At 44.1% G+C, this 13,035-nt stretch overlaps 1 protein-coding gene across 2 annotated transcripts; it reads right to left on the reverse strand.

Annotated features, from left to right (window-relative positions):
• Positions 1 to 10,763: 10,763 nt before the first annotated feature.
• Positions 10,764 to 12,572, reverse strand: LOC121534577 (transcription factor HES-1-like). Of its 2 annotated transcripts, none has more exons than XM_041841155.1 (4): positions 12,269 to 12,572; positions 12,072 to 12,167; positions 11,843 to 11,930; positions 10,764 to 11,528 (listed from the first exon to the last, which is right to left on the reverse strand). In XM_041841155.1, exons 1-4 carry the CDS (start codon positions 12,374 to 12,376, stop codon positions 11,113 to 11,115), a joined length of 708 nt encoding a protein of 235 aa, XP_041697089.1. In that variant the 5' UTR covers positions 12,377 to 12,572; the 3' UTR covers positions 10,764 to 11,112. The 2 variants fall into 2 exon arrangements, with proteins under 2 accessions (XP_041697089.1, XP_041697088.1); XM_041841154.1 differs by having other exon boundaries at positions 10,764 to 11,624.
• Positions 12,573 to 13,035: the final 463 nt, after the last annotated feature.

The raw sequence follows: 13,035 nt of genomic DNA on the forward strand, positions 1-13,035 counted from the left end.
TTGACATGCGTTTTTCTGGATTTTGTTATTGTTATTCTGTCTCTCACTGTTCAAATAAACCTACCATTAAAATTATAGACTGATCATGTCTTTGTCAGTGGGCAAACGTACAAAATCAGCAGAGGATCAAATACTTTTTTCCCTCACTGTAGGTTGAAATATGGCTTGGCTTCCCCAATGATTTTATCCACACACCGCTACTGGTGTCTTGGTCTTGACAGTGAGGACTCCTAATTTCTTCCTGAGACCAGTCGAGACCAGCAGATTAAAAAACTCATATTATCAGCTTCCATTCTATAAACGCATAAAACCGCCAGATACATACACTCCTTTCTTGAAACATTAATACCTGAACAGTCTTTATATCTATTATAGACATGTTTGCAAAGTGGCAAATCTATTGGACCTAGGCCTTTAGTGACAGGTTTGTGATTCTGAAAGGACAGCAACGGTAATACCAGCACACTCATGTAGGCGAGTGCACTTTTGGTAAAACACACAGGGCCAGTTGGGTAGTGGAGGGTAGACGCAGGTATAAACTGTATACCCACTTTCTTTTCAGTGGACATTGCGTATACTCACTTCTTAATCCCTACTGGTGCGTACCAAAGTAGTGTAGTGGAGGTATACGACTTATCAATGATGTAGTACATTAGAGAAATCATGCACAAAGTAGCCTACATAATCGCACAGCACGTGAAATACACTGCTCAAAAAAATAAAGGGAACACTAAAATAACACATCCTAGATCTGAATGAATGAACTAATCTTATTAAATACTTTTTTCTTTACATAGTTGAATGTGCTGACAACAAAATCACACAAAAATTATCAATTGAAATCAAATTTATCAACCCATGGAGGTCTGGATTTGGAGTCACCCTCAAAATTAAAGTGGAAAACCACACTACAGGCTTATCCAACTTTGATGTAATGTCCTTAAAACAAGTCAAAATGAGGCTCAGTAGTGTGTGTGGCCTCCACGTGCCTGTCTGACCTCCCTACAACGCCTGGGCATGCTCCTGATGAGGTGGCGGATGGTCTCCTGAGGGATCTCCTCCCAGACCTGGACTAAAGCATCCGCCAACTCCTGGACAGTCTGTGGTGCAACGTGGCGTTGGTGGATGGAGCGAGACATGATGTCCCAGATGTGCTCAATTGGATTCAGGTCTGGGGAACAAGCGGGCCAGTCCATAGCATCAATGCCTTCCTCTTGCAGGAACTGCTGACACACTCCAGCCACATGAGGTCTAGCATTGTCTTGCATTAGGAGGAACCCAGGGCCAACCGCACCAGCATATGGTCTCACAAGGGGTCTGAGGATCTCATCTCGGTACCTAATGGCAGTCAGGCTACCTCTGGCGAGCACATGGAGGGCTGTGCGGCCCCCCAAAGAAATGCCACCCCACACCATGACTGACCCACCGCCAAACCGGTCATGCTGGAGGATGTTGCAGGCAGTAGAATGTTCTCCACGGCGTCTCCAGACTCTGTCACATCTGTCATGTGCTCAGTGTGAACCTGCTATCATCTGTGAAGGGCACAGGGCGCCAGTGGTGAATTTGCCAATCTTGGTGTTCTCTGGCAAATGCCAAACGTCTTGCACGGTGTTGGGCTGTAAGCACAACCCCCACCTGTGGACGTCGGGCCCTCATACCACCCTCATGGAGTCTGTTTCTGACCGTTTGAGCAGACACATGCACATTTGTGGCCTGCTGGAGGTCATTTTTCAGGGCTCTGGCAGTGCTCCTCCTGCTCCTCCTTGCACAAAGGCGAAGGTAGCAGTCCTGCTGCTGGGTTGTTGCCCTCCTACGGCCTCCTCCACGTCTCCTGATGTACTGGCCTGTCTCCTGGTAGCGCCTCCATGCTCTGGACACTACGCTGACAGACACAGCAAACCTTCTTCCCACAGCTCGCATTGATGTGCCATCCTGGATGAGCTGCACTACCTGAGCCACTTGTGTGGGTTGTAGACTCCGTCTCATGCTACCACTAGAGTGAAAGCACCGCCAGCATTCAAAAGTGACCAAAACATCAGCCAGGAAGCATAGGAACTGAGAAGTGGTCTGTGGTCACCAACTGCAAAACCAGTCCTTTATTGGGGGTGTCTTGCTAATTGCCTATAATTTCCACCTGTTGTCTATTCCATTTGCACAATAGCATGTGAAATGTATTGTCAATCAGTGTTGCTTCCTAAGTGGACAGTTTGATTGATTGACTTGGAGTTACATTGTGTTATTTAAGTGTTCCCTTTATTTTTTTGAGCAGTGTATATTCACATGCGCACCACACACATAGCCTAGTTTCAGCGGAATATCATCTGCAGGCAGCAAGAGCAGGCAGCTCTCAACTGGTTTTGGCATGGAGCAGCTCACAGAAGAATGACATCGGTAGCCGGTAGGGTAGGAAAGACGTTTCAACTTATAATATTTACCAGTAAATGCTAACTAAGGCAACAATGGGTATGCAAACCAGGTATTGAAAGTTTAGTCCAAAGCGTTGGTTAGTAGGCTATTTGTGGTGCGCAATTGTCATCATGAGCTGTTTGCATCAAGGGCTATACATAGATGGGCTTGGGTGGACACAGACCCACCCACTGGTGAGCCAGGCCCTAACAGGCCCACCCAATCAGATTGATGTGGTTTAAGTATTGTTGTGGACTTAAACCATTACTTTTTTTTTAAAATAAAAAACTGTGATCTTGAGAGTGTAAATCTGAAAAATCTATAGGGAAACTCATTTTAAAAAACAGGATTTTTCACACAGGGTGCCTTTCCTTCGCTGGGCGGGCCATTTGGGAACTTTGACAAAATTAGACTTTACCACCTTTTCCAGGCACAACTACACCACTGCATAGGGCCGATGGAAAGAAAGCAGTCACACACAGCATGATGTTAAAGGATAAGCAGTGCATAAACTCAGAAAAAATAAGCCAGTAGGTCCCAATCATAAGAATACAAAAACACTGTAAGGACAGACGCTGGGAGACGGGAAGCAAGTGAAGGGTGAGGATTTAATAATAAATAGACATGAAACAAAGCAAGAGCAGCGTCTTCAGACACAGGTATCAAATTGAGGAACAGACAGATATAGGGGAGGTAATAAAGCAGTGACGAAGTCCAGGTGAGTCCAATGAAGCGCAGATGTGCGTAACGATGGTGACAGGTGTGCGATGGGCAGCCTGGTACCCTCGAGCACCAGGGAGGGGGAGCGGGAGCAGGCGTGACAGTACCCCCCCCCCCTCTAGGGACGCCACCTGGCGTCCCACCTGGGCGAGCCTGACAGGCTGGCCGAGGCATGGGAGCCGCTCGAGGCGCGGGAACCTGTCGAGCCTGACAGACCGGCTGAGGGAGCCTGATGAGCCGGCTGAGGCGTGGGAGCCCGACGAGCCGGCTGAGGCGTGGGAGCCCGACGAGCCAGCTGAGCCGTGGGAGCCCGACGAGCTGGCTAAGGCGTGGGAGCCCGACCAGCCAACTGAGGCGTGGAAGCCCGATGAGCCGAGGAAGCCCGACGAGCCGGTTGAGGCGCGGAAGCCCAACGAGCTGGCTGAGGCGTGGAAACCTGACGAGCCGGCTGAGGCATAACGTGGAATGGGAGCCTGCCGTGCCCACCGAGGCAAGAAAACCTCTTGATCCAGCTAAGATTCCCTTTCTATATTGCTATAGAATTTTCACAAATGCCTTAGTATACATAACTCCCAAACATTCTAAGAATTTATGAAAATGTGAAAATGACCATATCTAAGTGGTCGCTTGTCTGAAAATGTTTTTAAAGTGTCGTATTCTTCCTGGGGTGTATATGAACAGAATTTAATAAGATGTAATAAATTCTGTCAGTTCCACTTTAAATGCAACAATGTTTCACACAAGTTATTTTCAAAGAGATGGCTAACAACAGCAAGCACGCTGCAATAAAAAACACAGTTCCACTCACCAGATGATGATCATTTGAAATGTAACTTCTTGTTGAAAGTTATTCTTGAAAAGGGAGAAGCTAACCACTTAGCAACAACATCCTCTTTGATAACACCTGCTGCAGCCGCTGCAAACTAGCCGACAACAAAAGCTAACTAGCTAGTCTGTGGGAAAACAATTGCTTGCTATTGTGCAGTGACCTGTTGGCCTTCAAGAAGGCAGACGTTTCGTTCAGTTTTTGTAAAAACTGTCCCACCATTAAGTCAAAATGTGATTGGTTGATTCCACTGTCACTCCAAAATATTGCCCTAATACAGTTGAATGGCAGATGACTTTATCTACTGTAGCTTCTGATGGCCTAGCCAATGGCTGACTTCGCTAGCTACAGTGCCTTGCAAAAATATTCATCCCCCTTGGCGTTATTCCTATTTTGTTGCATTACAACCTGTAATTTAAATGGATTTTTATTTGGATTTCATGTAATGGACATACACAAAATTGGTGAAGTGAAATGAAAGAAATAACTTGTTTCAAGAAATTCTAAAAAATAAATAACGGAAAAGTGGTGCGTTCATATGTATTCACCCCCTTTGCTATGAAGCCCCTAAATAAGATCTGGTGCAACCAATTACCTTCAGAAGTCACATAATTAGTTAAATAAAGTCCACCTGTGTGCAATCTAAGTGTCACATGATCTCAGTATATATACACCTGTTCTGAAAGGCCCCAGAGTCTGCAACACCACTAAGCAAGCGGCACCACCAAGCAAGCGGCACCATGAAGACCAAGGAGCTCTCCAAACAGGTCAGGGACAAAGTTGTGGAGAAGTACAGATCAGGGTTGGGTTATAAAACAAAATATCCAAAACTTTGAACATCCCACGGAGCACTATTAAATCCATTATTAATGAAAACAACATGGCACCACAACAAACCTGCCAAGAGATGGCCGCCCACCAAAACCCAAGGACCAGGCAAGGAGGGCATTAATCAGAGAGGCAACAAAGAGACCAAAGATAACCCTGAAGGAGCTGCAAAGCTCCACAGCAGAGATTGGAGTATCTGTCCATAGGACCACTTTAAGCCGTACACTCCACAGAGCTGGGCTTTACGGAAGAGTAGCCAGAAAAAAGCCATTGCTTAAAGAAAAAAATAAGCAAACACGTTTGGTGTCCGACAAAAGGCATGTGGGAGACTCCCCAAACATATGGAAGAAGGTACTCTGGTCAGATGAGACTAAAATTGAGCTTTTTGGCCATCAAGGAAAACGCTATGTCTGGCGCAAACCCAACACCTTTCATCACCCCGAGAACACCATCCCCACAGTGAAACATGGTGGTGGCAGCATCATGCTGTGGGGATGTTTTTCATCGGCAGGGACTGGGAAACTGATGGATGGAGCTAAATACAGGGATATTCTTGAGGGAAACCTGTTTCAGTCTTCCAGAGATTTGAGACTGGGATGGAGGTTCACCTTCCAGCAGGACAATGACCCTAAGCATACTGCTAAAGCAACACTCTAGTGGTATAAGGGGAAACATTTAAATGTCTTGGAATGGCTAGATGTGCCAAGCTTAGAGACATACCCCAAGAGAATTGCAGCTGTAATTGCTGCAAAAGGTGGCTCTACAAAGTATTGACTTTGGGGAGGGTGAATAGTTATGCACGCTCAAGTTTTCTGTTTTTTTGTCTTATTTCTTGTTTGTTTCACAATAAAAAATATTTTGCATCTTCAAAGTGGTAGGCATGTTGTGTAAATCAAATGATACAAACCCCCCAAAAATCAATTTTAATTCCAGGTTGTAAGGCAACAAAATAGGGAAAATGCCAACGGGGGTGAATACTTTCGCAAGCCACTGTATATTTATCTCCCCAGAGACCAGCAAAGAAAAGTCCTGATTGGATATTTTCCCTTTCCAACACAAACTGGATAGATTAAATCAGAACATCATTGATAATAATATAATTATAATTAAATTATTATAATTATTGTTTTATAAATCCTTAGCCCTTCTCTGAAGGTGTAGAATGCCCATTGTTCCCCACTGTGTTTGGATTAGTAATAATTTGTAGAGTGGCTCTATTTTCCCTCAGCATGCATTTTTTCACTATTTTGAATGTCTAAAGAATCCATATGTTGTTCTGAAATATGAACACAGAATTACTGGACATTTTAAACTGTTATTATGGTTGTGATTTGACAAAATTCCAATCATGGTCTTGAATTGGACTCACATTTTTCTGGTCTCGGTCTTGACTCGGTCTCGAATCCCTTGTCCCCCTCCCGGTCTCGACTCGGTCTCGCTCCCCCTCCAGTCTTGGTCTGGACTCGGACTCAATTTGCTCCTGTCTTGGTCTTGAATCGGTCTCACTTTAGGTGGTCTCGAACACAACACTGTCACAACGTATCTATCATTACGCAAACAATTATTAGACAAAATTGTGGTGGTACTCCTTAAAAAGAGTGATTGACATTTTGATGGCTTCTTTAAGCAATCTAAAGAGGAATATCCATAGCCTGGTCGCAGACCTGTCTGTGCCGCTTTGCCAACTCCTACGGTAACATTGTCATGTTAAGACAAAGGACATATGAGTTGGCTGAACAGTATAAACAGATCTGGGACACAGGATAGAATTAGCATGCTTCATGTGGGGATCCAACAAACCGATACAAATCATGGTGTTTGGGGAGCATGATAACATGCTCAGAAAGTCCTGTTCAAGTCGGGATGCCTTTTGGACCACAACAAGCCAGGATGCACCAGGCCTGCAATATTTTGGGTCAGGCATCCACAAGTCTGCGTGAACCACTCCACCAACCCCACAACACACACACACGTGCACACACACACACACACACACACACCATAAACATCCCTAAAATCCCCATAAAACTTTAGCAAGCCCTCTCAATGGTCACCCCCAGATGCCTCACACATGGTTCTAATCCTATCCACCCAGGCAGCCCAAAAGGTCAAGGCTGTAACTGAACCATCCCCCAGTTATGGGGCCGTCTCACTTTGAAGGGACACCTGCAGTGAAAGTGAATCTTTATGGTGCTGGTCATAACCCCATGTGGGCAGAGAGCCAAGTGTGGCAGGAACAGAAGGGGGTAACAAGACCTGCAGACACCAAAGTCAACGGCTTTGAAGATCTGGTAGCAGGTGATGAAAGTACAGTAGTCATATCCTTGATTTAAACATCTGACATCATTACACAGCAATAGTTGTCTCTACAGTGAAAAATGCAATCATTGAGATATCAGGTTGTCATGTTGCTACTTGGCTCAATCCAAAAACCATGTCTAAAAGCTAAGAAACATGGCTCAGGACCTTCAAAACGTGTCTCAGAGTAGGAATGCTGATCTAGGATCAGTTTTTGCCTTTTAGATAATGATTAATAAGATAATATGGCCGGGGGGGACCTGATCCTAGATCACCACTCATAGTCTGAGACACTTTATTGCGTGTATAACTAGAGAGTTCTGGGCATTCATGCCCAAGCATGTTATCATTGGATCTACTTTAAAAAGTTGGGTGAAAAAAAGACAAAATGCCGTTACGTTGATTACTTTTTGCAAATCCAATCAGTTTTCCACATTGATTCAACGTCATCGCATATATTTATTTGGTTGAAATTATGCGGAAACAACATTGATTCGACTAGTTTTTGCCCAGTGGGAAGAGAATACGATGAGTGTTGATGAGGGGCCATTCTCTAGTTCACAAGTATCTGAAATCATTCACCACTGATGTCAAGTGCATAATCTATGCATTTGTTTAGCATAGCCATCGGATGTGAACTATTTGCTCACAGACTTCACCCTTGGAAAACATTGTTACAGCCCCCAAGAACAATACAGGCCAATTCAACATAGAGGCAGTCACAGCGGAGGTTTCCGGTACATGTCAGGAAGATTTCCCATAGCAGGGTTCCTCTCACCGTCACTGTCTTTGTGACCAATGACTCATCAATCAATGACCACACTGAGGGGCCAGGCCCGAGCAAACTTAGTGCTTGTCATCCTTCCTTTGAGGAGGTAGAAGAAAAGGGGCAGGAAGGAGGAGAAAGGAGAAGAATGAGAGGGGCGTGTGTCTTAGCTACCACTGGTAAACAGTGTTGATATAGAGAGACCATCAGCTGTTGTTGAATCCCGGGCCGGCCTCCACCCAACACCACTCTAAATGCATCCATTATACTTCAGGTGGCCCATAGAAAGGGTTTGAGAGAGGAGCTGGTGATAGGCTAGATGAAACTCAAACCTGTTCGGAGCTTCAGTAGTGGCCTTCTCTTGTCTCTGAAGAGAGTAGCCTGGCCTTATAGGAGCCTTATAGGAGCTTTAGGAGCTCCTCAACAATGAGCCTCCAGTCTCAGCATGGTGAAAGTGACAGCATGGTCCTCCCTCCTGCAGACCATTAAACCTCCTTCTGGATAAACAAGAGCAGGGCCCTTTATGAAGAGTGAGAGGGCCACAAAGAGAGGAGCCATTGAGCCACTGGGGGCCTGCCTTTGTTTTTGTATTGTGGGGCCCTTTCTCAATGGTCTGGTCCTGATAAGGGAGGATTTATTTGGCTGTTAGGGCCAGAGTGGTGTGTTTGGGCAAAACAGAGATTACTTAATTGACAGCATTGTGTGCGAGAGTGGGTTTGACTGTGTTTCCATGTTGAAAATATGCTGAATTAGAAAGTTGTTTGATAATCAAAAGAGGGTGGTCTACGGAGATAGGTGGGATGGGCTGAGAGTAGCAGAGGGGTGGGATTAAAAAGCTCATGATCGGTAATAGTTATTACAGTAAACACTATATATAATGTATACCGGAGATGTCTGAGTACTATCTATCCAAATGTAATGTGTATATATAAAAACAATATCTTTGTTATGTAACTAATGTGTATAAAAGTACCATGTGTGTCAAATCTATATGTAACAAAAAAAGCTGTAAGAGGTGGATGGGCCAATAAAAATTTTAAAAGTTGTTTGATAATGAAAATAACTTGTATGATAGGATGTAGTTATGTAACTGGGCTATGAAATTAGAAAAAAGCAACTCTATTTAACCCAAAGGTTTTCAGCCATTTTCTAGGGGTTATATTCTAAAAGTGTGAAAAAGCTTCCCAATTGCACTGTATCACTTCAAATACTATGCATTACTATGCACTGGTGTCTGCACTCTTAAGACCATGGAGGTAAATTGCAGAATTATAGGTTTTTAGATCAATTAGATCACAAATACTCACTATTGCTCTCTCATTTTACGCTAGCTCTACCTTCTTCCTGTTTTTAAAAGGGTGTCCTATAGTGACACCATTTTAAAAAAAATCAGTCTGCATGCTGTATTGGAGCTGTCCAGTCCTTGCCTGGTCCCAGAGCTGTTTGTGCTGTCTTGCCAAATCCTATGGTCATTGTCATGCCAAACAGAGTTGCAAGACAACACAAACAGATCTGGTACTAGGCTAGTCCAGTCCTGTGAGGCAGAGTGACAGGCACCTGTGACCCCTGGTCAAGCTCTTCTCATGGCCCACTGTGGGAGCACTCAACCCTGGACACACACTAGGCTAGTCACTCCATTAGCTGGCTGACAGACCGCTAAATGGACAGCAGCGCTATTCCCAGGTTGTCACTAAACTGCCAAATCAAATAGGGGTTTAGGTCACTTTGAATAATTTAGCTACTAGTCTGATTTGTACCATCCAGTTACTTTCTAAATGTATTGTGATTTTGTGGAGGAGTATCCCTTTAAGCTTAATGGCAAGCTTGACTCACAGTCACAAGTGTCAATTATGATTTGAGCGGAACACTGTGTGATACCTTGGGGAGCAAAAACCTTCATACCTTACTTTATATATATTCTTACCACTCACACCAATTTAAAAGCATATATAGTGTTTTAAGAAAAAGATGCTAAAGAATGAAGAGCGCATAATTAAACACCCGAACCTCATGAATTTAAAGTAGTACACTGTAGCTTGACGCTACTTTCGCATTCGTATATCCCCTCACTCAGACGTTAGATCTGTGACCTCTGGTAACCTCTAACCGGAGCAACAGCACGCATGGAGGGTGTCACCATACAGTTAATGGGTGTCACTAACAAGCTAGGAGCATTTCGTCTGGCCCTCCCAACTCTCTCCCACCCTCAATCCCTCCAGAGCCCTCTCTCCCCATGTTCAGCCCCTTTCCTGTGTGTGTCAGCATTTCCTCTCCGGCAGGCAGCCCTGCGCGTGTCAAACGGGCTGCCCGCCTCCCTCCGCCCCTATCCTGGTCATCTCTCAGTTGGCTGAGAGTCGTTCTCCCGATATCTCGGGTTCCTTACCTCATCTGGGAGCTATTTATTCCCAGTCGGGGGGAAACGGTTTCCCTGGATGGAAGTACAAGACAGATGAAGCTAAAACGGATCAGATGGGAAGATAACACTTTGGTGGTGGAGAAAGGCAGCGTCTACACCGGCAGTCCAATAGTGATCTTTTGCCCAATTATTGGGCAAAAGATCAGAATTGGGCTGCCTGTGTAAATGCAAAGTTAGAGCACTAGAACCTGGCCATGGGTTGGTGTAGCCTATATAGCTTGAATCTTAAATCATAGTTAGAATTCTTGCATGTCCCTTCATCGATCAATGATAGGTCAGAGGTGAGGTTGGATGGGAAGGTAGATGTTCAGATATGGAAGTACTTGAGGAGTTTGCTTGACAGCAGTAAGAGCTGTCCCGTGTTTGATGCATAGCTCGAGATCCTATAATTCAGTGTTCTATTTCATTCTGTGGTTAGATAAGCCTTGATAGGGTCATCAATCACAGCACATCACTAGGGCAAGGATAGACAATTATGTTTAATGTAGGTAAGATATGGCCAGTTCGAGGTGTTAAGCATTTCAATTTCATTTAAAGAATTTATTGATTTCCTGAAGGAAGACATTTATGGGCATTTGAATCATATTTAGCATCACAACAATAACACATATTCATGACATCACTGACATACAAATAGAAAAAAAAACGAATGGAAAGGTGTACTGTATCCTCCATCAAAGAATAACAACATCTGCGTAAACAGCACTCTTGAGTCTTGCTTTGAACAGCCTATACGAAAATATAAAAAAGTAAAATGTAAAAAATGTAAATGTAATATCTGACGGAATACTTCCCGTAAAAAAATTCGTCACTGTGCGTAAAAGTCCTTCAGTCTAATGCACGCAGTTGACCCTACCATGGTCTCCACACGGAGTCTGCGGTGACGGGAGGCGCAACAGGTGACACAGCCACCGCAAGTGCTGGATTGCCATGTATCGCGTTCGGCGCGCTCATATGCGCAAGACCCAGGCTTGGAATCAGAATGGCGAATTGTCCATCTGTCGCCGCAGGCACAATTTGAAGTCCACTGTATAATGTAGCCATTTCTGATGTGAGGTTGATAGGCGAGCCACTTTTGCAAGGCATTATTCCATTTAACTGAGGAGATGCACTTGGGATTTTCGCAATGGCTTGGCCGCGCAATGGATGCGCTGGATGCGGAGGGTAGGTGGGGATCTGGCATTGAGTTGAGAAGTTTACGGTGTTTATCTGTGACACACAGCCGGCTAAGTGGCTGAGAAGTCGGGTCCTGATCTCCGTGTTCACCCCTCCACATGTGGACAGAAAACGGGTGACTTCACTCATACATTCGCTGAATCCCGCTCTGTATTTGCCAAATACTGATGGATCCCTGCTTATAGCTGCTGTAAAGCCAAAAACATGATATATTTGAGGATATATTGCTTAGAAAATCATTACAATCTAATTATATAATACTCAGTAGGTCTATCAATAGCTTTGATAAGCTTGGGTAAATATAGGACCGTGGGAACTGCGGTGCGTGCCAAATGGGCACAGCCAGATTCTATGTATGCAAGTCTAGAATTACTGTAATCAATTAGCGATAAAAAAAACAACCTACCAGTAGTTTGGAGACGCTGCATATTCCTAAGGTGCTTCACAGTCATCTCAAGGATGTCCGCCTTCTCGAGCTTCGAATGCCTCGAGCTCTAAATTGACATCAAGAAGAAAATGACACATGATTAATAATCTATTTGAGCTTCGTTCCAGTCCATAACGATAGAAGCATATGTCGTAGACATAAATGTCTATATGGAATATGGTAATTGCCTATTTTTATAAAAACTTACATCTTTCTTTAGTGCATCCAAGATGAGGGTCTTTAGCTGACCAAGGCTGTCATTGATTCGCGCGCGTCTTCTCTTCTCCATAATTGGCTTTGAGGACTTCAAAGAAAAAAACAGACCACATGATTTTAACACATAATAATAAAAAACAATAATTGACATGTAAAAAGCAATCGTTTTCTTTCGGTGCATTTTTGTACCTTTCTGTGCTCTGAGGCAGTCCTTGGTTTATCCGGAGTTCCACTGACACTCGACGGGGTGGCTGCGATAGAGGATGGGGATGTTTTCTCCAAAATATCAGCTGGCATCTTCAAGTTTTAATATCCCACAATCGTCCAGCCAACTTAAGCAGATCCTTTTTAATGTCCCAAAATTGTTAAAGAAGGTCCAGCCTATTGAGTAATATTCAAACACCGTTTATGCACTTTTTCTGACCAACGCTGTTCGTTACAGGCGTTTATTACAATGTAGCTATAGCTGAGGTAACGTCCTGTCAGTGCGGTGTTGATAACAAGTCAACACTGTTACTTTCACCCCGGGTCGTATTTATAGAGGAGGCTGCACGCGAACGGCTCGTGTGAAACCTCCCAAAGTTTCATTCTCACTGCAACTTTCTACCAATGAGCGCGCGGGACACGTTGCCAGGGATGAGGTTGGCTCGTGCAAGGAGGCCTTGCATTGGCTATCTGGTGTCTTGTGTGTGAGAGAGACCGTGTTCCACAACACACTACTACAGATGTAGGATCTTAATTTGAGCCAGTGTGCTACAGCAGGAAAATAATCCTGCAGCAACAGGAAATGTGAATTATTATGTGGATTATAATTAATGGGGTTGATACATTTTTCTTTAGAGCAAATCAAGTCTGACATTTTAGAGTGGAAAATACTATATTTAGAATACTTTTTAAACTTAAAATACACTACAAGTTTGCATTTCCAAGATGGAATCCAAGATGGCATATTTTTC

The sequence above is a fragment of the Coregonus clupeaformis genome, unplaced genomic scaffold (assembly GCF_020615455.1).
Source record: "Coregonus clupeaformis isolate EN_2021a unplaced genomic scaffold, ASM2061545v1 scaf0247, whole genome shotgun sequence".
NCBI classification, from domain to species: domain Eukaryota; kingdom Metazoa; phylum Chordata; class Actinopteri; order Salmoniformes; family Salmonidae; genus Coregonus; species Coregonus clupeaformis.

Bases quoted from the DNA above. Each gene is read 5' to 3' on its own strand.
- LOC121534577 (XM_041841154.1), bottom strand. From the start codon at position 12,376: ATGCCAGCTGATATTTTGGAGAAAACATCCCCATCCTCTATCGCAGCC. The intron at 12,168-12,268 runs GTACAAAAATGC...TTTTCTTTGAAG, and splicing joins CTGCCTCAGAGCACAGAAAG to TCCTCAAAGCCAATTATGGA. The intron at 11,625-11,842 runs GTAGGTTGTTTT...TTGGCTTTACAG, and splicing joins GCAGCGTCTCCAAACTACTG to CAGCTATAAGCAGGGATCCA.